Source organism: Podarcis raffonei, chromosome 2, assembly GCF_027172205.1.
Source record: "Podarcis raffonei isolate rPodRaf1 chromosome 2, rPodRaf1.pri, whole genome shotgun sequence".
NCBI classification, from domain to species: domain Eukaryota; kingdom Metazoa; phylum Chordata; class Lepidosauria; order Squamata; family Lacertidae; genus Podarcis; species Podarcis raffonei.
This window is the reverse complement of record NC_070603.1, coordinates 119,484,462-119,508,089: the sequence shown is the minus strand read 5'-3', so window position 1 is coordinate 119,508,089 and position 23,628 is coordinate 119,484,462. Positions and strand designations below refer to the sequence as shown.

At 44.8% G+C, this 23,628-nt stretch overlaps 2 protein-coding genes across 2 annotated transcripts; both read left to right on the top strand.

Annotated features, from left to right (window-relative positions):
* Window positions 1–15,073: 15,073 nt before the first annotated feature.
* On the top strand, window positions 15,074–16,581 carry LOC128408810 (zinc finger protein 239-like). The gene has a single exon (XM_053378832.1). The coding sequence runs from the start codon at window positions 15,074–15,076 to the stop codon at window positions 16,253–16,255; it is 1,182 nt and encodes a 393-aa protein (XP_053234807.1). The 3' UTR covers window positions 16,256–16,581.
* Window positions 16,582–18,755: 2,174 nt separating this feature from the next.
* LOC128408809 (gastrula zinc finger protein XlCGF7.1-like) lies at window positions 18,756–23,320 on the top strand. Its single transcript, XM_053378831.1, has 3 exons — window positions 18,756–18,770; window positions 21,212–21,326; window positions 22,329–23,320. The coding sequence occupies exons 1-3, from the start codon at window positions 18,756–18,758 to the stop codon at window positions 23,036–23,038; spliced, it is 840 nt and encodes a 279-aa protein (XP_053234806.1). The 3' UTR covers window positions 23,039–23,320.
* The last annotated feature ends 308 nt before the right edge of the window (window positions 23,321–23,628 follow it).

Here is a 23,628-nt window from a genome sequence, read left to right as displayed (position 1 = left end):
AGTAGGCGTGCCAAGCGGAGGTCCTGCGCTCTCCCCACTGGTCTCACTGGCAGAGTCTCGGAGCCTTCCCTCCGAAGTACTCTCAGCCTCCCCTTTCTTCCTGGTGTCACCTTGGTTTCCTTCCCCAGCTGAAGCTCTCCCTCTCTCCTCGCTGGTCCCCTCCCCTGCATCCTCGGAGCGTCTTCCCTCTCCATTGATCTCCGATGTCAGTTCCCTGACAGATGCTTTTGAATTATGGTGCTGGAGGAGACTCTTGAGAGTCCCATGGGCTGCAAGAAGATCAAACCTCTCCATTCTGAAGGAAATCAGCCCTGAGTGCTCACTGGAAGGACAGATTGTGAAGCTGAGGCTCCAATACTTTGGCCACCTCATGAGAAGAGAAGACTCCCTGGAGAAGACCCTGATGTTGGGAAAGATGGAGGGCACAAGGAGAAGGGGGCGACAGAGGACGAGATGGTTGGATAGTGTTTTCGAGGTTACCAGCATGAGTTTGACCAAACTGCGGGAGGCAGTGGAGGACAGAGGTGCCTGGCGTTCTCTGGTCCATGGGGTCACGAAGAGTCGGACACGATTAAAGACTAAACAACAACAAAATTTGATAATAGTGAAGCCAGTCTCGCACTTTGTCTTTTAATTTCTCAAAACTCTGCAATTTCAATTTGTCTCCTTCTTGCTCCAAAATTTCCCAATATTTCGGCCACCTGGCCTCCATATTGAGCTTTTTCTGAGCCTTTGCTTCCATCGGTGACAACCACCTTGGGGTTTTATTTTCAAGTAAGTCCTTATATCTTATCCAGACATTAAACAATGCTTTCCTGACAATATGGTTTTTAAATACTTTATGTGCTTTAACCTTTTCGTACCACAAATATGCATGCCACCCAAAAACATTATTGAAACCTTCTAAATCCAAAATGTCTGTGTTCTCAAGAAGCAGCCATTCTTTCAACCAGCAGAATGCTGCTGATTCATAATAAAGTTTAAGGTCTGGCAGGGCAAATCCACCTCTTTCCTTTGCATCAGTTAGTATTCTAAATTTTATTCTGGGCTTCTTGCCCTGCCAGACGAATCTAGAAATGTCTTTCTGCCACTTCTTGAAACAATCCATTTTGTCCAAAATTTGTAGTGATTGAAACAAAAATAACATTCTTGGCAATACATTCATCTTTATAGCAGCAATTCGCCCCAACAAGGAAAGCTTCAAATTTGACCATATTTCTAGGTCCTTTTTCACTTCTGACCAACATTTTTCATAGTTGTCTTTAAATAAATTCCCATTTTTAGCTGTCATGTTAATCCCCAGGTATTTCACTTTCTTAACCACTGTTAAACCTGTCTCGTTCTGAAACCTCTCTTTCTCAATTGGTGTTAAATTTTTCTCAAGAACTTTAGTTTTTGACTTATTCAATTTAAACCCTGCCACATGACCAAATTCTTGAATCATTTCTAGTACTCTTTTAGTATTAGATTCTGGCTCCTGTAAAGTCAGTACTAAATCATCTGCAAAAGCTTTCAGTTTATATTGTTTGGCTCCGACCTTTATACCTTTGATCAGACGGTCCCTTCTGATCATATTTAGTAGAACCTCCAGGACCGAAATAAAGAGCAATGGGGAAATTGGGCAGCCTTGTCATGTCCCTTTCTCTATCTTAAATTCCTCTGTCACCACGTTATTAACTATTAATTTGGCCTTTTGTTCTGAGTAAATTGCACTTATAGCATTTTCAAACCCTTGACCAGCCCCCATCCCCCTGAAGATTTTTCTTCATGAAACTCCAAGAAATATTATCAAAGGCTTTCTCCACATCCACAAAAATTACAACTGCTTTGGTGTTGATGTCCACTTGCAACTTCTCCAAAATGTTAATTATATTCCTCGTATTGTCAGACAAGTGTCTGCCTGGGAGAAAGCCCGCTTGGTCCTTGTGAATCTCTTCCACTAATACTTTTTTTAATCTTTTGGCCAAAATGTCAGCAAATATTTTGTAATCCACATTAAGCAGGGATATGGGGCGGTAGTTCTTAAGTTGTGTCTTTTCAGACTCAGTTTTCGGTATAAGTGTAATATATACTGCTTTCCGCGACTTTGGCCCTTTTCCCCCCTCCAAAATTTCATTACAAACCTCCTTTAGTGGTTGAATTATCCAGTCCTTCAGAGTTCTATAGTATTTTGAGGTTAGACCATCCGGCCCTGGAGATTTGCCCAACTGCATATTCTGAATGGCACCTTCTACCTCCTGTTCTGTAATTTTGTAGTTCAGCATTATCTTGTTTTCTTGAGAGATTTTTTGTAATCCATTTGTTTTTAAAAATTGGTCTATATCAAACTCTTTCTGTGGCCCTTGTGTATATAACTGTTTAAAGTACCTCTGGAAACATTTTCTAATTTCTATTGGATTCTGAATGTTCTTTCCTTCCACTTCCAAATTAGTAATAGTGTTAAGCTTTCGTCTTTTTTTCATTTGCCAAGCTAATAATTTCCCACATTTATTAGCCGATTCAAAAGTCCTTTGTCTCATTTGTTTAATTTTCCATTCAATTTCCTGATTCATCATCTTCATATATTGCACTTGATATAACTTTATATCTCTCAGAATCTCTTGTGAATTTGGTTTCACTCTCAGTTTCTTCTCGCCCTCTTTTATTTTTTCCAAAAAAAATTCTTTTTTCTCATTTTGAGCTCTCTTCTTTACTGAATTCTGTTGAATCAGAAACCCCCTCATAACTGCTTTACTTGCGTCCCAGATTACTCTTTTTTCAATGGTAGTGTTCAAATTTATCTCAAAATAGTCTCTCAAGGTTTTTTGGGCCTTCTTAATAACCTCTTGATCTCTAAACAAGGTGTCATTCATCCTCCATCTGAAGGAACCGGTTGGTGTTAATTTCATCTCCATTTTCACAGCATTACGGTCGGAGCACGTTTTGGGGCAGATCTCTACTTTTCGAGTCTTAGGTGCCAGTCCTCTAGTTATCCAGATTTGGTCAATTCTTGTCCATGTCATTTTGGCTTCAGAAAAGAAGGTTCCCTCTCTACCCAAGGGATTCCTAGTTCTCCAAATGTCAATCAAATCCATATTGTCAGTCAATTCAAAAAAAGTTTTTGGTAGTCTGCCATCTTTGGTAACTACCTGTCTCTGTGACTTGTCCATGTTTGTGGATACCACTCCATTCATATCTTGCATCAAGATAATGTTGTAGTCCATATAATCTAGCAAAGTCTCATGCAACTTCTTAAAAAATTCAGATTTCCCCTCATTCGGTGCATATACTCCTACTATCAAAAATTTTTCTCCTTGTGTTTGAATTTCAATTGCTACAAATCTTCCTTGATCATCTTTAAAAACAAATTTCGGTGATAGGCTCTCTTTTGCATAAATAACTACTCCTCGCTTTTTAACCTTGTCCGATGAAATAAACTCTTGGCCCAGTCTTTTATTAATCAAAACTTTCCTGTGTAGCCTTATCACATGTGTTTCCTGTAGACAAGTCAGGTCCAATTGTTCCTTTTTCAATAAATGAAAGACTTTCTTCCTTTTCTCCGGGGAGTTAAGTCCATGAATGTTCCAGCTTAATAGTTGCAGAGACATGATGTATTTAATTCGCTTTTCCTCCAACTGCTCCCAATAAATCCTCTTGTTCTGACGGTGCTATCACTTTCTCTAACTTGTCCAGTCCCAAAGGTAGTGATGCTTTGTCTAGTATTCCTGGTCTTAGGGCTCTTAGCTCTTCTTCAACTCCTTTTTGCAGGTCTTCTCCGTGGTCTCTCAGAAATTTATCTTTATCCTCCACTGATCTTATTTTAAACTTTTTACCTTTAAAGGTAAAAGATAGTCCTTGGGGGAATTCCCACCTAAAGATGATTCTGTTACCTTTCAGTAGGGTCACCAAATCCCCGTAGTTAGACCTCAGGTCCAAAAAAATATTTCGGGATGTCCTTAAATATCTCCACTCTTGATTCGTTAATTTCCAAGGTATTCTGGAAGTGCAGACTCAATATTTTGTCTCTCTCCTCTTTTGATCAAAGGGTAATCAAACAGTCTCTCACCCTGTTCTTTCTCCCTCCTCTTCCAAGTCTAAAAGCACTTACTATCTTAAAGTCTTGCTTATCATCCAGTTTCCAAAAGTCTGCAAATTCCTGTGTTAGAAAGTCACTTAGGCTATCTTTCTCAAGTTCAGGCACCGCCCTAATCCTCAGATTGGTCTGCTTCTCCTTCAATTCAATCATAGACAAAAGTGACTGGTGGGCCCCAAGCTGTGACTGATGGTCCCCAAGCTGTTTACATATCGGTGGTATCTTTTCCTCTACAGCCACTGCTTTTTCTTTTGCTTCCTGAGCTGTCTTTTGATTTGATGTGGATTCTTGCAGCAATTTTTCAATAGATTCTGTATTTGAGTTCACCTTCTGCCCCAAGTTATTAATACTTGTAGTGTTTTGGTCAATTTTATTTGTCGCTTCAGTAACTTGTTTGCTTAATTTATCCAAGGATTCATAAATTTTATTTAAAACTGAAGTAAATCCTTCTTCCGATGTCATACCTTTTGCCCCAGCTTGTACTGGGTCTTCCCCTTGTGGTACAGGAGGGCCGGATGCAGATGCTCTACGTTGCTGCAATGCTGCACTGGTCTGTTGGAGTCTAACCTTGCCCGATCTTGTTGTCTTTTCCTCCATAACACTTTGTCTGAGAATCTAAAAGTCAAGGTCAATCCCATGGTCAGGCTTGTTTTGCAGTGGAAATTTCCCTGGCTAGTTAGAAATGGAAAATTCCCCAACCAGTTGTAACAATTTCAATGAGCCTCTAGGGGGACACAGTAACAGTCAGTAATAGTGCAATAGAGTATCTTCCCAACTTTTCAAAAGCCCCCCTTCAGGAGAATAAATAACAGTTTCAAGTCCAAAGTATCTCACTTGCAGAGTTAGCTGTCAGAAAATTACATTAGCTGTCAGAAAATTACTCTATTTCTATTTAATCTTGGCAATCCGTTCCCAAGAATTGAGTGGTGGTCTTATATCCCTTATTTGTCCTTCTTTTCCTTCTCCTTTTTGTTTTTTACAGGCAGAAAATACTTTCCCTTCTTTCCTCCCCTCTCCTTCAATTCAGGGAGGGAATTCTTTTGATCTGACGTTTGGATTTGAGTCTTTTTAACGCACCTCTCCCGGTCTTAGCTTAAACAGTCTTTGCTTTGATCTTTATACAAAACGGAAGGTGAACTTCCTGTTTACACCTTCCCGCTTCAGTGCCAAATTACACCTTCTTTTTCCTTTAGCCTCCAATCTTAAAGCTTGACCTACTCACGGGTTGATGTTTAGTAGCCGAATTGTCACAGGAAAAGAGGTCAGCGCTCTCCGGCAACAGCTGTGCGGCTTCACTCCACGGAAGTAGCAATCGACTCTCAGCACCGCACCATTAACCCCCGCTTCGCTCCGGAGCCCCTCGCAGGGTTCCCTTGCAAGTTGGGGGGGTGCTATAGGTGCCCGCCAAGTTCCACGGTCACAGGCTTCACCCACCTGTGGTTTTTGGTAGGGTCCCCGCTTCGCCGTAGCGGCAAGACCCGATTTCCGAGGAGCTTCTCCCTCCAGACTAGAGGGAATCCGCCATTGCCGATGGCGCCGCCTCCGGAAGTTGAACTAGTTCAAATATGAACTAAATATGAACTAGTTCTCCATCAAATCCTATCCTGAACCCTATCCCTCAACCTGAACCCGCTCTAACATCTCCAATCAAATCCTGTCCGTCTTCTCAAATCCAGCCCTAACTCTCTCCCTCAGAAATGGCTCCATTCATTTTCCCTCCAAAAGTGCTGCTCCTCCCCCCCCCCCATTGTCTAGTTGACTCTGTAGCCAATCAGCGAAAGGCTCCAGGCCTCTGGTCAAATTTCTTGGGAACTGCACTGCCAGATTCTAGTCTGGCTCTGCTGGCCATCACACACCCTGTCCCTCTTGTGGTTGAGAAGGCCATGTGCAGGCCACAGTAGACTAGACAGGGCTGCCTCTTCCATGTTGTTTTATCTAGCCCTCAACAAGGGATTCCACATGTCTTCGGGGTCTGAAGGTCCTGGAGAGCGCTGGGGGCACCCACCTCAAAATAGCTGCTATGGCGGGTTGGAGAAGCAAGACCCTTGGGGGGGGGCATTAATGCTGTGAGCCCCTCCATCGGAGCTCAGGTGGCTTAGATGTGTAAATAAACCATTTATTATCAAGATACCACAGTCTCAGCTGTCCCTCATTCTGAGGAAACTGAGCCCTCGGTAAGCGCATGAAACCCCTGGGAATACCGCACCACTTGGGCATTGGGTGTGTGTGCAATAAATGGGCACACCTTAAATGTGTGGTGTGAATAAACACAGCCCTCATGTCTCACTTGCAGAGGGTGAGTGATAAAGATGGTGTGGACTCTTGCTCCAGCTTGAACAAAAGGTTGCTATTGAAAGGATTCCTTTCTGCTGTTTCAGTTGATACCGGAGGAGAAGGAAGAGAAGGCTGCAAATCTCCCTGATACAGACCAGGCTCCAGTTTTAGTTGAGCAGAGGCAGCTGCAGAAGGAAAACGAGGAGAATGAGGAGGGCAGGATTGTAGGCAAGTTCCGTCTTCCCCTACCCCTTTGCCCTCTCCCCCCCACTTGACCAAAGCCCCTCCCTTTTATATCTCACCTCCTTGCTAATCCCCCCCCCCCCACAGTTTTCCTATGTCAGAAAGCTGTTCCTCATGCTGCAGTTGGCATGGCCTCGTACTGGTCACCACATGAACTGCAGAGAGTGATAATACCTTACATTCTTATTTATCTAGGAAGGCAAGAAAATCAGGATTTGTGCCAATGCATTCACAATAAGTGATTTTGTTTCATGAGAAAATAAATCCCTATTCAAAGATTTATTGCTTTATTGCCCAGCCACGCTTCCCTGAGAACCTCTGCTGATAGCATCTGCAGCTTCTGTTTTTCCAACGTAGCTTCGGGAGAAAGCATTTAAGCAGAAAGCACAGCGTCTGTGCGAGTAAGGGCAGTAAATCAGTCCAGACGTTGCTTCTATGCTAGAAGCTCTTTATTGTTGCAAAACAGCGTATTTACAATCCAAGAAAACCACCAGTGTCTAGCTGCATTTTCTCTGACTCCTTTCTCAGTGCAGCGACCGATCTGAAATCGAAAGCACTCTGTTGACGTAACGTCCTGGCTTACTTCCCTTGTTAGCCCTTCCCCCCTCAAGCACGAGACACAGAAGGTTAACCCTTCACTACACCCAACACCCCCTCTTGTCTCGCGCCTGAGGGGGGGATTGACCCTTAGTCATCCCAAACCCAGACCTTCGCAAAACTCCCCATGTCTTTGAAAGGAGAGTGGCTTTGTGAACCCATCAGCGAGGTTCTTGATGGAGCGACAGTACTTCAGCGCAACTAACCCCTCCTGAACACTCTGACACACATTCTGAAAGCGAATGTCTAGGTGTTTGGTCCTGGCCTTGAATTGACCCGTCTTGGCCAAACGAAGGCATGGTTGATTGTCTTCGAAGACACGTATCGGCAGACAATCTACTCCGCAGAGTTCCCGGACTAAACAAGCATAGAACTCTACTTCTCTGCACACCTATGAAAGAGCACTGAACTCAGCCTCAGTGGATGAGAGCGCTATGAGACTCTGCTTCTTGGACCTCCACCCAACTACTGAGTTCCCAAACTTCACCACTAGGCCAGACACGGACTTGCGGTCCTCAGTATTAGCCCAGTCCAAGTCCACAAAACAAGTCAGTTTGACTTCACCTTGCGCTGGCAACCTAAGACAAAAGTATTTGGTTTCCTGCAAATACCTCAGAACTCTCTTGATGCCATTCCAGGCTTGCACACTAGGGTTTGAAGCTTCCCTGCTGAGCAGATTAACAGCGAACGCTATATCTGGTCTGCTCCACTGGGACAAGTACAGCAAACTCCCTAGGGCTGACTGAAACACTTCAGCATTTTCGAACACAGTGTGTTCTACTTGCTGACTATCCTTCACAAAACTAGTCTCCATAGGACTTCTCACTCCTGCACAGTCGCTCATCCTGAATTTCTGAAGCAGTTGCTCAATTTTGCCTCTCTGGCTGAGCAAGAAGCTTCCATCCTGTGCTCTGACAATATCTATGCCTAGATAGGTTTTGACAGCACCAAGCTGTTTAAGCTTGAATCGTTTACCTAGCTCCCTAGCAAACCTTTCTGCCTGTTTATCTGTCTCTGAAAAGAATAGCAAATCATCGACAAAAATCTGAACAAATTCATGTGTTGCACCTGATCCTTTCAAATAGAGGCAACTATCCGCAACACTTCTTTTGAAACCTAGCTCTCCTAAGGCTTCATTCAGGCACATGTTCCAGTTTCTGGCTGATTGACGTAATCCATAGATGGATTTGTGCAATCTCCGCACAACGCCTTGTCTCAAGATCTCAAACCCCTGAGAAGGAAGCATGTACAGCTCCTTCTGGAGATCTGAGTTCAGGTAGGCAACATCCACATCAAAGTGGTTTACCTTCCAACCTCTCTGTGCAGCAAAAGCTAAAAGCGTTCTCAGAGTCTCTGCTCGTGAGGTTGGCGAATGCACCTCAGTGAAGTGTATTCCCTTTCTCTGAGTGAATCCTCGAGCAACTAACCTAGCTTTATACTGTGGTTCTCCAGCGTCAGTGGGTTTAAGGCGGTAAACCCACCTGCAACTCACAGCCTGTTTGCCCGGTGGCAACTCTGTGAGTAAGAACACACCTAGGTCTTTCATGGACTTCATCTCTTTGTCCATTGCCCTGTGCCACTTACCTGCTTCTTCCTGAGGTAAACTCTGAATATCCTCGAAGGATTCAGGTTCACATCTGGCTGCACCTACCCAGACGCCTGAAGCGTCATAACGATCAGGAGGCCTCCTTGTCCTCGCTGATCTCCTCAGTGTGAACCCTGTGTCCCTGCTGACTCACTGGGTCCAGCTAAATCATCCTCAACCTCAGTGTCTTCCCCCTCTGACCTGCTGCGCCTCTTGGGCCTTACAACTGCTCCAGCAGGTGAGGAAGGCTCACTCTTTGGCTCAGACTTGACACTTGCCTGAGGAGGTGTTCTAGGTTCCCCCCTCTGAGGGATCCTGAGCTGTCCCTGCCTTGGACTCTGTCCCTGTGGTGGACCCTATTGCTCTGGACCACGGTCTCCAGCAACAAGTTCCTCTTCCTCCTCAATGTCTGAGTCATAGAACGGCTGTGGAATCACGTCTGGATTAGCGTGCAAACGTTTCCAACCAGCTTGTTCACAGAACTCAGCACTATTGCTAATCACCAACCTTGACTGGTTTCCACTTGGGTACGCAAACCGCCAGGCCTTGGAGCCAGGCTCATACCCCACAAAGATCATCCTTTTGGATCTTGGCTCACCTTTCTTGCGTAGAGCCTTTGGAATAAGAACCCAGGCCTCACAACCAAACACACGAAGGTAGTGCACCTTAGGTTTCTTTCCATGCAGCAAGAAATAAGGTGTATTTCCTACACTTGAGTTGTACACTCTGTTCTGCGTATGAACCACAAAGCGCCAGGCTTTGGACCAGAACCTCTGGGGTAGCCCTGCATCCCACAGAACAGATGCCACCGCTTCCTGTATCGTCCTGTTCCTTCTCTCCGCGATCCCATTCTGCTGCAGAGAGTAAGGAGCGGTCAATCAGTGGCTAATCCCCTTCTCCCTAAAGAAATCCTGTAAAGCAGAACCGGTGAACTCAGCACCTCTGTCACTTTGAAAGCCACGCAATCTGGTGGAGAAGGTTACCTCAACTGCGGTGATCCAATCCCTGATCAGTTTAGCCGCCTCCCCTTTAGAGTGTAGAGCAAAGATCCAAGCAGACCTTGAGAAATCATCAACCAGAAGCAGAGAGTACTTTGATCCCCCCAGTGACTCAACTGACATGGGGCCACACAAATCTGCATGAATTAACTCAAAGGGTTGAGTGGTCTGTCTCTCTGACTTTGGATAGGAGCATGTCACAACCTTGGCTTGCTTACAAGCATTACAATCTAAGAATTTGTCACAAGCCTTAAATTTGTTTTTGTTTTTTTTTAAATGATATTTATTAAGAATTTTGAAATTACAAAAAAGATAAAAAGAAGAAAGAAAGAATAAAAACAATAGAAAGACAAACAACAGTCAAACAATACAAATCAATAAAGTTCCAAACCTAAAAACAAAAACAAAACACATCAGACATCAAAATCACAACACAAAAATAAGCCACAAAAATTTAAAAACAAATCCAATATTCCCAAATCCTTAACTGTCATAACCTTATTTCAAAGACCTCCTCACACCTCCCTTTTTTGTATTCTAGTTATTAAATTATAACAGCAAATCCTTTCCATTTTTCATAGTATCCTGTCATTAAATTACCTTGATCTATTTAAACATATATTACATAAAAATAAAAATAAAAAAACAAAACCCTAAAATTTTAAACTTAAATCTTATTCATACCAATTTCTCTTAACTTTAAATATTCTTATTCATACCAATTTCTCTTAACTTTAAATATTCTTGCAACACTCTTTTTAACAATTCTGCTAAAGTCAAATAGTTTCATTCCAACATTTTTCCACTATTCATTAATTTTCCAAAGCAAATCCTAAATAAAAAAGAATTTTTTCCAATCTTCATCCATGGTCTCTTCCCCTGGTCCCGGGTTTAGTCAGTCCTTTCTGTCCCATCCATCTAGTTCATTAACCTGGTAATCTTATGTCCGAGGCCCTTAAGTCTCTTCCATGCCCCTCTGCGAATCTTCTTCATATATGTATCTGTACTCCACGCAGAACTCCATGTAGTTTTTAAAAACATATTTCAAACCCCCTTCAAAATTGAGGGCCCCCACATTCCCAAACTCCTCACGGCCCATTACCAGACTTGGAAAGTCAAAACCTCCCTGCATAGGGGGGTCTATCCAACCCCCCATATCCAAGCCAAATACAACTTTGTCTCTCCAAGTCTGGCTTTTCCCCAGTTCATTTGTCAGTTCCAACAGCTCATTTTCCTGTTGGGCCACAACTACCTCCATCTCTATCTCCTGATGTCCAACAACTACCTCTTCCCTTATCTGATCTGTCAGAGCTGATTCCTGAGTGGGTTCAATGTGGATACCCACTGCCTGTCCAGAATTTCTAGTCGTAACAGTCATCAAATTCACCTTCTCGTGTAATTGCTCTATTAAAAGACTTGTCAAATCCATCTTCTCGTGCAGCTGTTCCAGTAAAACGCTTGTCTTGCAAAAAGCACGCACCAAAGCCTCTGAATACATTGTTATGCAAGGTCAGCAGTCCTTTCCCACGATGTTAATCTATTTAGGGCTGCAAGGCTTCCCAGTTCAAATGCAGTAACAATGTCCCAAGCTCCCTCTAGGGGGAAAACTTCACTTTGTATCCATCTCTTTTTTCAAAAGCAGTTCTAATAACAAAGTTTCTTTTTTCTTGTATTTTGTTAACACTTATTCCTTTAAAATGCGAAGGAGAACAATGGAATCACTATCTTTCTCTTCTCTTAACTATCTGTCAAAGGCGTTTGTCTGTAGTCAATGAACTTCCCAAATGCTTCTGTCCTGACACCCCGCTCCCAGGTTCAAGACTATGGCAGATTACTTTTCTTTACACACTCTTCTGCAGGTTGAAACAGTCCGAAAAAGAATCCCCCCTCTGCTCCTGCTTCCGAAGGGTGATTCAGCAATTTTTAATGATGAAAATTGATCCTTTGAAAGCGATTTTTTTTTTTTAGACTTTAGTTTGCCATGTCTTTGCTTTACTCTATCTACAAAAAACGGAAGGCTGACTTCCTGTTTAGACCTTCTAGTTTCAGTACCAAATTAAAATAGATTTCTTAGTCCAATTTTGCTTTCTACTCACAGATTTTTATTTGTAATCCAGTTGTCCAAGGTTAAGGTACTCACGAGTAGTTGTTTTAAAGACCAAATTGTCCCAGGAAAAAGGCAGCGCTCTCCGGCAACGGCTATGCGGCTTCGCTCCACGGAAGAAGCGGTTGACTCTCAGCACCGCGCCGCTTCCCCCTCGTCGCTCCGGAGCCCTTTACGGGTTCCTTTATGGGTTGGGGGGCTCTAAAGGTGCCCGCCGAGTCCCATGGTCACAGGCTTCATCCGCCTGTGATTTTGAAAGGGTCCCTGCTTCGCCGTAGGGGGAAAGACCCGTTTCCCGTGGAGCTAATCCCTCCAGATCAGAGGGAATCCGCCATTACCGATGGCGCCACCCCGGAAGTCTCCCACAAGCCTTAAATTTGCACCCCTGTGTTAGCTCAGGTGCCTTCTGGACAAACCCCCAATTCAGATGTGCAAAACGTCTGTGCCAGATATGTGGACAACCATCGTGGGGCGCTACATTCACACATTGCCCCTTTGCATCTTCGGTGTCATCCTCTTCTGTAGAAACAGGCAACTCTACAACAAACAAATTGCCTTTGGACTGCACTGTGTACAAGTGCTTCCCATTCTTGGAAAACTCACATTGGGTACCTGCAAAAGACACACAAAAACCATCAGCAAGTAAATCATGCACACTTAACAAACAATTGGCTAAGCCGGGCACCGCATAAGCTTTGACCTCATGTTTAAGAAAGGAACAGTAAAAAAGTCCTGACTGCGTCAACTGTCTTTTACTTCCATCCGCAAGCGTGACGTATTTATCAGTTTTTACTGTCCTGCAGTTCCTTAAAAGACCAGCAGATGGCATGAGAGTGTTTGTCGCTCCTGAGTCGATGATGACAGAGTGTCTGGTTGTTGACATTCCTGGATCGCCATGGCAACACTCCCCCTCTCACTGCCCCCCCCCCGACAGGGGCCTGCGCAGGCGTCCTTCACATTTGCCATTGACGCTGCCAGGTGGAAATATGATGCCTTGTCTTTGTTGTCTCCACGTCCGGTGCCTTTGGAAGCTTTCCCACGCCTCTGCTGCTGAGAAGCGGAGGTTATCTGCTTTCCGGGCAGCTGCTGCATTCCTCTCTGACTGTCCTTGGGCTCCTGTGCTTCCATTGGACAGTTACGGATAAGATGTGTGTGACTGCCACAGCCAAAACATCTCTTGCTAAAGGCAAAAGCTTTCACAGTATGCTCACTGTGGCATGCTGGGCCTCCCCCACTCCTCCTAGGGATACAGCCTGTCGGCTCTCTAGCAGTCCCCTTTCTCCTTATCTCTTCATCAATCAAGCGCCCAGAGTTATAATCCAAAGTGAAATCCTGAATCGGCATAGTCTCCATCGTTAGAACCAAGTTCTCATAGCTCTTATCCAAAGAGCTCAGCAAGGCATAAGCCTTCAACTCCTCAGGAAAAGGGACGCTGAGCAAACGCAGCTTGCTGAAGATAGACAGCACCTGTGCAATGTGCTCACGTATCGGTTCCCCTGGGGCCAGCCTTTTCTCAAACAAGGCACGCAACACATGCACCTTAGCCCCTGCTGTTGTGCATAGGTGTATTCTTTGCAACGCAGTCCAAATCTGATGACAGGTCCGCAAACCGTCAATATGAGGCAACTGATTAGCCTCAAGTGCCATGTCAACGTGGGACGTGGCCTTCTGGTCTTTCTTGGCTGCTGCAGCCGCACGCTCTTGCTCAGCAGCCCCTGCCCCAGCGGCAGCCACAAAGGGGTCCTGCTGAGTGCACTCCCAAAGCTGCTTCCCTCCCAGCCAAAAGTACATTCTTTTCTGCCAATCTTCCCAATTACTCCCATTGAGTCTTTCAAAGGGGATATTGAAGCTCTCAAAGACTTGTCCCTGGGGCTGAGCCATTGCCTCCCTTCCCTTCTGTTGGCCTTTTGCAAGAGTAGCTAATAATACTCACTCCGCAGCCAAACCGAGCGCTCCGGACGACGTGGCTCCAAGCTCCCTCTCCGTCAGCCTCCTCCGATCTGCCCTTTGAAGCCTTGGCAGTCGATCAAGCTGACGTTCAGTCTTTTAAAGCCTTTCAAGCCCTTTCACACACTCTTGGCGTTGACCCATAACCTATTCGAAGATTTATTGCTTTATTGCCCAGCCACGCTTCCCTGCGAAGCTCTGCTGATAGCGTCTGCAGCTTCTGTTTTTCCAGCGTAGCTTCGGGAGAAAGCAATTAAGCAGAAAGCAAGTAAGGGCAGTAAATCAGTCCAGACGTTGCTTCTATGCTAGAAGCTCTTTATTGTCGCAAAACAGCGTATTTACAATCCAAGAAAACCATCAGTGTCTAGCTGCATTTTCTCTGACTCCTTTCTCTCTCAGTGCAGCGACCGATCTGAAATCGAAAGCACTCTGTTGACGTAACGTCCTGGCTTACTTCCCTTGTAAGCCCTTCCCCCCCTCAAGCACGAGACACAGAAGGTTAACCCTTCACTACACCCAACAGTTGCTGTCCCAGGTTATAGAAGCACTTGCATCCTAATTGTTCCGCCAGAGCATGCAAACCAACAAACACATCAAATTTCAGCAGTATACTGTTGTTTAATTCCACTAAAGGGGCGCGGGGGGCGCTGTGGGTTAAACCACAGAGCCTAGGACTTGCCAATCAAAAGGTCGGCGGTTTGAATCCCCGCAATGGGGTGAGCTCCCGTTGCTCAGTCCCTGCTCCTGCCAACCTAGAGGTTCGAAAGCACGTCAAAGTGCAAGTAGATAAATAGGTATCGCTCTGGCGGGAAGGTAAACGGTGTTTCCGTGCACTGCTCTGGTTCGCCAGAAGCAGCTTAAGTCATGCTGGCCACATGACCCGGAAGCTGTACGTTGGCTCCCTCGGCCAATAAAGCGAGATGAGCGCCACAACCCCAGAGTTGGTTACGACTGAACCTAATGGTCAGGGGTCGCTTTACCTAATTCCAGTAAGCTACCGGTAATTCTTAAGCCATTAATATTCCCTTCAATCTCTTAACCTCCTGCTTTAGAGGAAAGGAAAGATCTGCTGGGCAAACTGTCTTTCAGCAGCATATTCTAATAGACATAGGGGGAAAAAATAAATAAGTTGCACTATGGGAGACAAACAATTTTAATGAATGAAATGACACATTTAGTAGAGAGCCAACGGAAGCTTTCCTTCTCCTCTGGAGTCCCATCAAGACTTTCTCCCCTTTATTTCAGCAGATGATATGCAGTTAACTGAGAATGAAGGAGAAGGTTGTGCGACGTTGTCAACGGGGCCTGAGCCCAAAGAGATGAACGAGAATGTTATACAGGGAACTCAGGTGGAAGAGAGACCCTATCAATGTAGCCAATGTAGAAAAAGCTTCAAACACAGGTCAAACCTTTATCGACACCAAAGAGTTCACACAGGAGAGGCCCCCTATTTATGTATGTGGTGTGGGAAAAGCTATAAGACCAGCTCATCCCTTGTTCTGCACGAAAGAAGTCACACGGGAGAGAAGCCCTATAAATGTGAGGAATGTGGAAGAAGCTTCAGTCATAGATCAAACCTTGCCTCGCACCAAGTAACCCACACTAAAGAGAAGCCTTATAAATGTTCAGAATGCGGGCAGAGCTTCAGTCAAAAGTGCAACTTGAAAGTACACCAGAGAACCCACACAGGGGAGAGGCCATACAAATGCTCAGAATGTGGCAAGAGTTACCTTACTCAACCCAACCTTACAGTGCATCAAAGAACCCACACGAAAGAGAAGCCTTATCAATGTGAAAAATGTGGGAAGATCTTCAATCAAAAGAGCACTCTGAACGTACACCAGAGAACCCACACAGGGGAGAGGCCATACAAATGCTCAGAATGTGGGCAGAGCTTCAATCAAAAGAGCACCTTAAAAGTACATCAGAGAATCCACTCAGGGGAGAGGCCACACAAATGCTCAGAATGTGGCAAGAATTACATTACCCGATCCAACCTTAGACTGCATCAAAGAATCCACATGAAAGAGAAGCCTTACAAATGCTCAAAATGTGGGCAGAGCTTCGATCGTAGCATAGATCTCAACGCACACCAGAGAACCCATGAAGTGGAGAAAACATACAAATGCTCAAAATGCAACAAGGACTTTACTTCTCCGTTTGATCTCATTAAACATAACAGGATGCACATTGAAGAAGGACCTCACAAATGCTCAGAATGCGGAGAGAGCTTCAGGTGCAGCACCTCCCTTATGGCACATCAGAGAATTCATAGAGGAGAGGAGCCAGATTTTGGCCTGAGCCATGCTTCTGAACCAAGTCTTGTTGAACATAGTGTAACCCGCCCTGAAAAGAAATGTTTTGTATGTTCGATTTGTTCCAGAACATTTGGGTGCAGCGGAAGCCTTGGTTTACATCAACTGAAGCATAAATAGGAGACTTCGCAAAGCTTCTCAGGCTGAATCAAGACCCTTTTTAAAATCTCCAATTAATCAGCACAAGACAATTCCCACCAAATAGCCCACAAGTGTGGGGAAAGCTTTTATGATAGTGCACTCATTTCACGTCAGTTTAATCGGCACAAGACAGCAATGGAGAGGCAGAGAGATCTTGCAAATGCTTCTGTTTCTCCATTCTTCTACTTCAGTGTATTACTCCAATCACTGGTACTTCTTTTTAAATGCATGTTTTACTTGGCACTTGCTTCTATAAGTATTTTAATGTGTTTGTTGTATTCACGAATAAATTTTGTAGGTTTTTACCCCTTTTGCTTCTCATTTTATTACTCTCGCTCCCTGTCAAGGTTGCAGTTTTAAACATACTGTAACAACGTTTATTAAACAGCTTTTCTCATTGCACATGGCTGTAGAACCTCTGGCCTGTGGGCCAGTCTGTCTTCCCTAAACCATGCCTTATTATTTTTAATGTGGAAAATATATATGAAACTAAATTTTGGATTTAAATTTTTAAAAAGACCAGGAAGGCTAGAAATCAAAATGCAAGAGGAGAGAGAGGGAATCTTTCTCTCTTAGCTGCCTGGTTGCTGGTCTTGGCTCAGTTTTCCTCCCTGTGAACTTCATTTCCCAGCAGCCTTTGCAAATCCCTCAGAAACAATCAGCAGCTGGCCCCATTTACCTGAGCATGTGCACAGCTGGGGGAGAAGAAGTCTGGGATGCAAGAGGCGAGTCCTAAATTCACCACCACCTGTCTAGAGCTCAAGAGAAAACGTCATGGGATCTTGTAGGAGAAGCTTAACATAGAGTTCCCATTTCTGCTCTGCTTCCTGAGCGCTGACATCCTAGCTTTTAATTTTCCACCCCAAGACTGAGTGCTGCATTGGGGCTGGATAGTAGACCCATTTTCCTTTCTGCTTTCCTGGGTGAGTTAAAGGGATTCTTTCATTTCTTCAGAGGAGGATGGAAGCTGAATCTGGGAGGTGCCTAGTGGTGGAGTGGAATTTGGTGAGGAAAGTGTTGTTGCAACAGGCAACAGAATTTAGTTTATGCCCACAATGTTAAGAAGAAAAGGGCGTTACTGTACAGGTTTCCAAACTTTTCATGTTGGTGACAACGCCTTTTAGACATGCATCATTTTTCAACGCAGCAATTCAGTTTTTCTAGCAAACTGCAGTTTAAACTAACCCCTTTCCAGCCCCAGGAGGTGCATGGGAAGAATTCACACAATATACCTACATACTTCAGCCAACACACTATTGTGTGGCAACACACAGTTTAGAAAGCTCTGGTTTATGTATCTGGGAGTGGGAGGCGGAAGGAGGGGCTTTCCCAAGTTTAGTTTCAGTTTCCCTTCTTTCTTCCTTTATCATCTTCCGTAAAGGAGCTTTGGCATTCAATGTTTCCTTATTTGGAGGTGTCCTTGAAGCAGAAATATTAGGTTTGGAGACCGCACTGCTGGGGAGCTGGACCTCAAAGTCCCTGCCAGGAAGCAGCAGCATCCTTAGGAGGAGGTGTACTTTGCCAGTGTAAAAAAAATGACCACATTAATGCCATACTTTTAAAGGTACCTCTTTAAACAGTCCTGGCTTCCTCCAAGTATTCATTTCATTCGTTCATGTTACTAACATATATACCGCTTGGTACAGCAAAATATTGAAGCAGTTCACACAATGTACAATGAACCCATCACAAGCCAAAAGCAAGTACAGAGTGTCAAAATACAGTAAGAACCAATCAATCAAAACATTAAGACTGGAATAATGCCTGTGGTCTATTACAATGCTTCTTTAGAAAAAGGCATAGGGCCCATATTTAAACCAGTAACTGAGGTTGATCTTAACTACTGCTTGTTCCTTGCAAACTGTATAGAAAAGAATACAGTGGTACCTCGGGTTAAGTACTTAATTCGTTCTGGAGGTCCGTCCTTAACCTGAAACTGTTCTTAACCTGAAGAACCACTTTAGCTAATGGAGCCTCCCGCTGCTGCCGCTGGAGCACAATTTCTGTTCTCATCCTGAAGCAAAGTTCTTAACCCAAGGTACTATTTCTGGGTTAGCGGAGTCTGTAATCTGATGCGTTTGTAACCTGAAGCGTATGTAACCCGAGGTACCACTGTACATGCACAAATAGATAGTAGTGTTTGGAGGAAATCTGCTTAACGCAGGCATCCCCAAACCAGGGGTGTGGGAATATCCCTAATATCTTGGGTGTCTCCGTTACGTATCCCACATTCTCTTCCAGAGTTGAGAGACCTGTATCTGTGCCCCATGGAGGACCATGACTCTATGAATCCTCACTGGCAGTGCTTTTTTGCGGGGGACGCAGAGGTACGCATACCCCTAAACATTTTGTGAATCCAAGTCTGGCCTCGTTAAGGGGCAGTATTTCAATATGAGTAGGAAAATGAGAGTACCCCTAAACATTTTTAAAGGAAAAAAACACTGCTTACTGGTATGAGGAACCAGGAGACGTCGAAGTCATGCTCTCCTTCCAGGTGAAATAATTAAGAAGCAGAGGCCAATGGCCCATCTAGTCCAGCATCCTGTTCTCCCAGTGGCCAAACTGATGCCTGTGGGGAAACATGCAAGTACAAGAGCTCTCTCCTCTTCTGTGGTCCCCCAAAACTCACATTAAGACGCATTACCTCCTCTGACTGGGGAGACAGAACAGAGCTGTCATGGCTACTAGCTGTTGACAGCCTTCACTTCCATGAAAATATTATTATTATTATTATTATTATTATTATTATTATTATTATTATTAATTTATTATTTCTACCCCGCCCATCTGGCTGGGCTTCCCCAGCCATTCTGGGCGGCTTCCAACAAAGATTAAGAATACACTAAAATGTCACACATTAAAAACTTCCCTGAAGAGGGCTGCCTTCAGATGTCTTCTATATGTCAGGTAGTTGTTTATCTCTTTGACATCTGGTGGGAGGGTGTTCCACAGGGTGGGTGCCACTACCGAGAAGGCCCTCTGCCTGGTACCCTGTAGCTTTGCTTCTCACAATGAGGGAACCGCCAGAAGGCCCTCGGCGCTGGACCTCAGTGTCTGGGCAGAACGATGGGGGTGGAGACGGTCCTTCAGATATACTGGGCTGAAGCCAATCATATTTTAAAGGAATCTAAATTGGTGGGCGTTTAGTTACCACTGGCTGTTATGCTGCCAGAGGATTGGTTGTGGGGCCAAGGGTTGAGCTCTGCGGCAGACGCACCCGCTTACTACCAATTAATAGTGCAGTGGACTCACCCCACTAACTTAAGGCTACCAGACTTCCCCGTTTCCCGGGGACAGTCCCCGGATTTACAAATCAGTCCCCTGACGAAATCCTATCATTCCTATTGAAATTGAAAACTGTCCCCGGATTCATTGGAAAAAATCTGGCAACCTTACGCTAACTACCCCCCCCCCTTAAATATAGCACACACTCTTCACTGTACGCCAATTGCACAAATTTCTACAATTAACCACAGTTTGTCCTGTGGGGATCTTGTCTGAGGGAAAACGTAGTAGATTAGAGTCTCGGGCAGGACTTGCTCAAACACGCATGAAAAGTTTTATTAAACTAAAAGAAGTTTGTGAAATAAAGCGGGTCAGGAAATCCATTCTTTCAAGTAAAAGTTAACTTTTATAAAGATGCCACAGGCATAAACATAATGCTCTAGGCACGGCTCTTCTTAAACTTTGCTTGGTGCGCTTCAGTTAGATGTTTAGGTTCTAGAAGAGGTGGTAAAAGGCTGGGTTCAGTTTCTGCTACTTAGTTATGACAGGTAGTTCAGTTAAATACATTTAATATAGCACAGCTTCCTTTGCAGATTATTACTTTGGTCCGTGAGTGAGGGGCACTTTTGTTCAGTTACATACTCTCTTAATCATCTCATTCCTGAGGTATTCCAAATGGAATAATAGACCCAGGGGATTCGCTCACCCCTTGTGGCTGGTTTAGGAGTCTTCTTTACCTAGAAGAACTCGAGACCCGTGGAGTCTGTATTCCCACAGCTTCTCTCTCTCCTGGCTCAGTCTCTGCCCTTCCAGAACATTCCTGTCTGTCTACATTTCCCAGACCCACAACACTTTCTCCCGATATGTAAAGCTGTGAGGCTCTGTCCTCTTGCTAACATCCTCAGTGTGGATGTTCAACTCAAATATGAACCAGTTCTCCATCAAATCCTATCCTGAACCCTATCCCTCAACCTGAACCCGCTCTAACATCTCCAATCAAATCCTGTCCGTCTTCTCTAATCCAGCCCTATCTAACTCTCTCCCTCAGAAATGGCTCCTTTTCTTTTCCCTCCAAAAGTGCTGCTCCTCACCCCTTGGTGTCTAGTTGACTCTGTAGCCAATCAGCGACAGGCTCCAGCCCTCTGGTGGAATTTCTTGGGAACTGCACCACCAGACTCTAGTCTGGCTCTGCTGGCCATCACACGCCCTGACCCTCCTGTGGTTGAGAAGGCCATGTGCAGGCCACAGTAGACTAGATAGTGTTGCCTCTTCCATATTGTTTTATCTAGCCCTCAACAAAGGATTCCACATGTCTTCAGTGTCTGAAGGTCCTGGAGAGCGCTGGGGGTGCCCGCCTCAAAATAGCTGCTATGGCGGGTTGGAGAAGCAAGACCCTTGGGGGGGGCATTAATGCTGTGAGCCCCTCCATCGGAGCTCAGGTGGCTTAGATGTGTAAATAAACCATCTATCATCAACATACCACAGTCTCAGCTGTCCTCATTCTGAGGAAACCGAGCCCTCGGTAAGCGCATGGAACCCCTGGGAATACCGCACCACTTGGAGATTGGGTGTGTGTGCAATAAATGGGCACACCTTAAATGTGTGGTGTGAACAAACACAGCCCTAATTTCTCACTTGCAGAGGGTGAGTGAAAAAGATGGTGTGGACTGTTGCTCCAGCTATTGAAAGGATTCCTTTCTGCTGTTTCAGTTGATACTGGAGGAGAAGGAAGAAGAGCCTGCAAATCTCCCTGATGCAGGCCAGGCTCCAGTTTTAGTTGAGCAGAGGCAGCTGCAGAAGGAGAACGAGGAGGGCATGATTGTAGGCAAGTTCCGTCTTCCCCTACCCCTTTGTCCTCCCCGCCCACTTGACTAAAGTTCCTCCCTTTTATATCTCACCTCCTTGCATATCCCCCCCCCCCCGCAGTTCACCTGGGTCAGCCACCTGTTACTCATGCTTTGGTTGGCATGGCCACCTACTGGTCACCATATGAACTGCAGAGAGTGATAATACCTTACATTCTTATTTATCTAGGGAGGCAAGAAAATCAGGATTTGTGCCCATGCATTCACAATTAGTGCTTTTGTTTCATAAGAAAATAAAACCCTGTTCCAGGTTATACAAGCACTTGTATCCTAATTCTTCCGCCAGAGTATGCAAACCAAGAAACACATCAAATTTCAGCAGTATACTGTTGTTTAATTCCAGTAAAGGGATGCGGGTGGCGCTGTGGGCTAAACCACAGAGCCTAGGACTTGCCGATCAGAAGGTCGGTGGTTTAAATCCCCGCGACGGGGTGAGCTCCCGTTGCTCGGTCCCTGCTCCTGCGAACCTAGCAGTTCGAAAGCACGTCAAAGTGCAAGTAGATAAATAGGTACTGCTGCAGCGGGAAGGTAAACGGCGTTTCTGTGTGCTGCTCTGGTTCGCCAGAAGCAGCTTAAGTCATGCTGGTCACATGACCCAGAAGCTGTACATCGACTCCCTCGGCCAATAAAGCCAAATGAGCGCCACAACCCCAGAGTTGCTTAGGACTGGACCTAATGGTCAGGGGTCCCTTTACCTTTACCTAATTCCAGTAAGCTACCGATAATTCTTAAGCCATTAAATTCCCTTCAATCTCTTAAGCTCCTGCTTTAGAGGAAAGGAAAGATCTGCTGGGCAAGGTGTCTTTCAGCAGCATATTATAACAAACATAGGGGGAAATAAATAACTCTCACTATGGGAAATAGCCAAGTTCAATGAATGAAACCAAACATTTAGTAGAGAGCCAACGGAAGTTTTCCTTCTCCTTTGGGGTCCCATCAAGACTTTCTCCCCTTTATTTCAGCAGATGATATGCAGGTAACAGAGAATGAAGGAGAACGTTGTGTGATGTTGTCGGCAGAGCCTGAGCACAAAGAGATGAACGAGAATGTTATACAGGGAACTCAGGTGGAAGAGAGACCCTATCAATGCAGCCGATGTGGAAAAAGCTTCAAACACAAGTTGAACGTTTATGAACACCAAAGAGTTCACACAGAAGAGGCCCCCTATTTGTGTATGTGGTGTGGGAAAAGCTGTAAGACCAGCTCATCCCTTATGAGGCATGAAAGAAGTCACACGGGAGAGAAGCCCTATAAATGTGAGGAATGTGGAAGAAGCTTCAGTCATAGATCAAACCTTGCCTCGCACCAAGTAACCCACACTAAAGAGAAGCCTTATAAATGCTCAGAATGCGGGCAGAGCTTCAGTCACAAGTGCAACTTGAACGTACACCAGAGAACCCACAATGGGGAGAGGCCACACAAATGCTCAGAATGTGGCAAGTGTTACATTACCCGATCCAACCTTACAGTTCATCAAAGAATCCACACCGAAGAGAAGCCTTATCAATGCTCAGAATGTGGGCAGAGCTTCAGTCACAAGTGCAACTTCAACGTACACCAGAGAATCCACACAGGGGAGAGGCCATACAAATGCTCAGAATGTGGCAAGAGTTACATTACCCGATCCAACCTTAGGAAGCATGAAAGAATCCACACGAAAGAGAAGCCTTAAGAATGCTCAAAATGTGGTCAGAGCTTCGATCATAGCACACATCTCAACACACACCAGAGAACCCATGAAGTGAAGAAAACATACAAATGCTCAAAATGCGACAAGGACTTTACTTCTCCGTTTGATCTCATTAAATATAACAGGATGCACATTGAAGAAGGACCTCACAAATGCTCAGAATGCGGAGAGAGCTTCAGGTGCAGCACCTCCCTTATGGCACATCAGAGAATTCATAGAGGAGAGAAGCCAGATTTTGGCCTGAGCCATGCTTCTGAACCAAGTCTTGTTGAACAAAATGTAACGCGCCCTGAAAAGAAATGTTTTGTATGTTCCATTTGTTCCAGAACATTTGGGTGCAGCGGAAGCCTTGGGTTACACCAACTGAAGCATAAATAGGAGCATCGCAGAGCTTCTCAGGCTGAAGCAAGACCCTTTTTAAAATATCTAATTAATAAGCACAAGACAATTCCCACTAAGTAACCCACAAGTGTGGGGAAAGCTTTTATGATAGTGCACTCATTTCACGTCAGTTTATTCGGCACAAGACAGCAATGGAGAGGCAGAGAGATCTTACAAATGCTTCTGTTTCT

Bases quoted from the DNA above. Each gene is read 5' to 3' on its own strand.
- LOC128408810 (XM_053378832.1), top strand. From the start codon at position 15,074: ATGCAGTTAACTGAGAATGAAGGAGAAGGTTGTGCGACGTTGTCAACG.
- LOC128408809 (XM_053378831.1), top strand. The intron at 21,327-22,328 runs GCAAGTTCCGTC...CCTTTATTTCAG, and splicing joins CGAGGAGGGCATGATTGTAG to CAGATGATATGCAGGTAACA.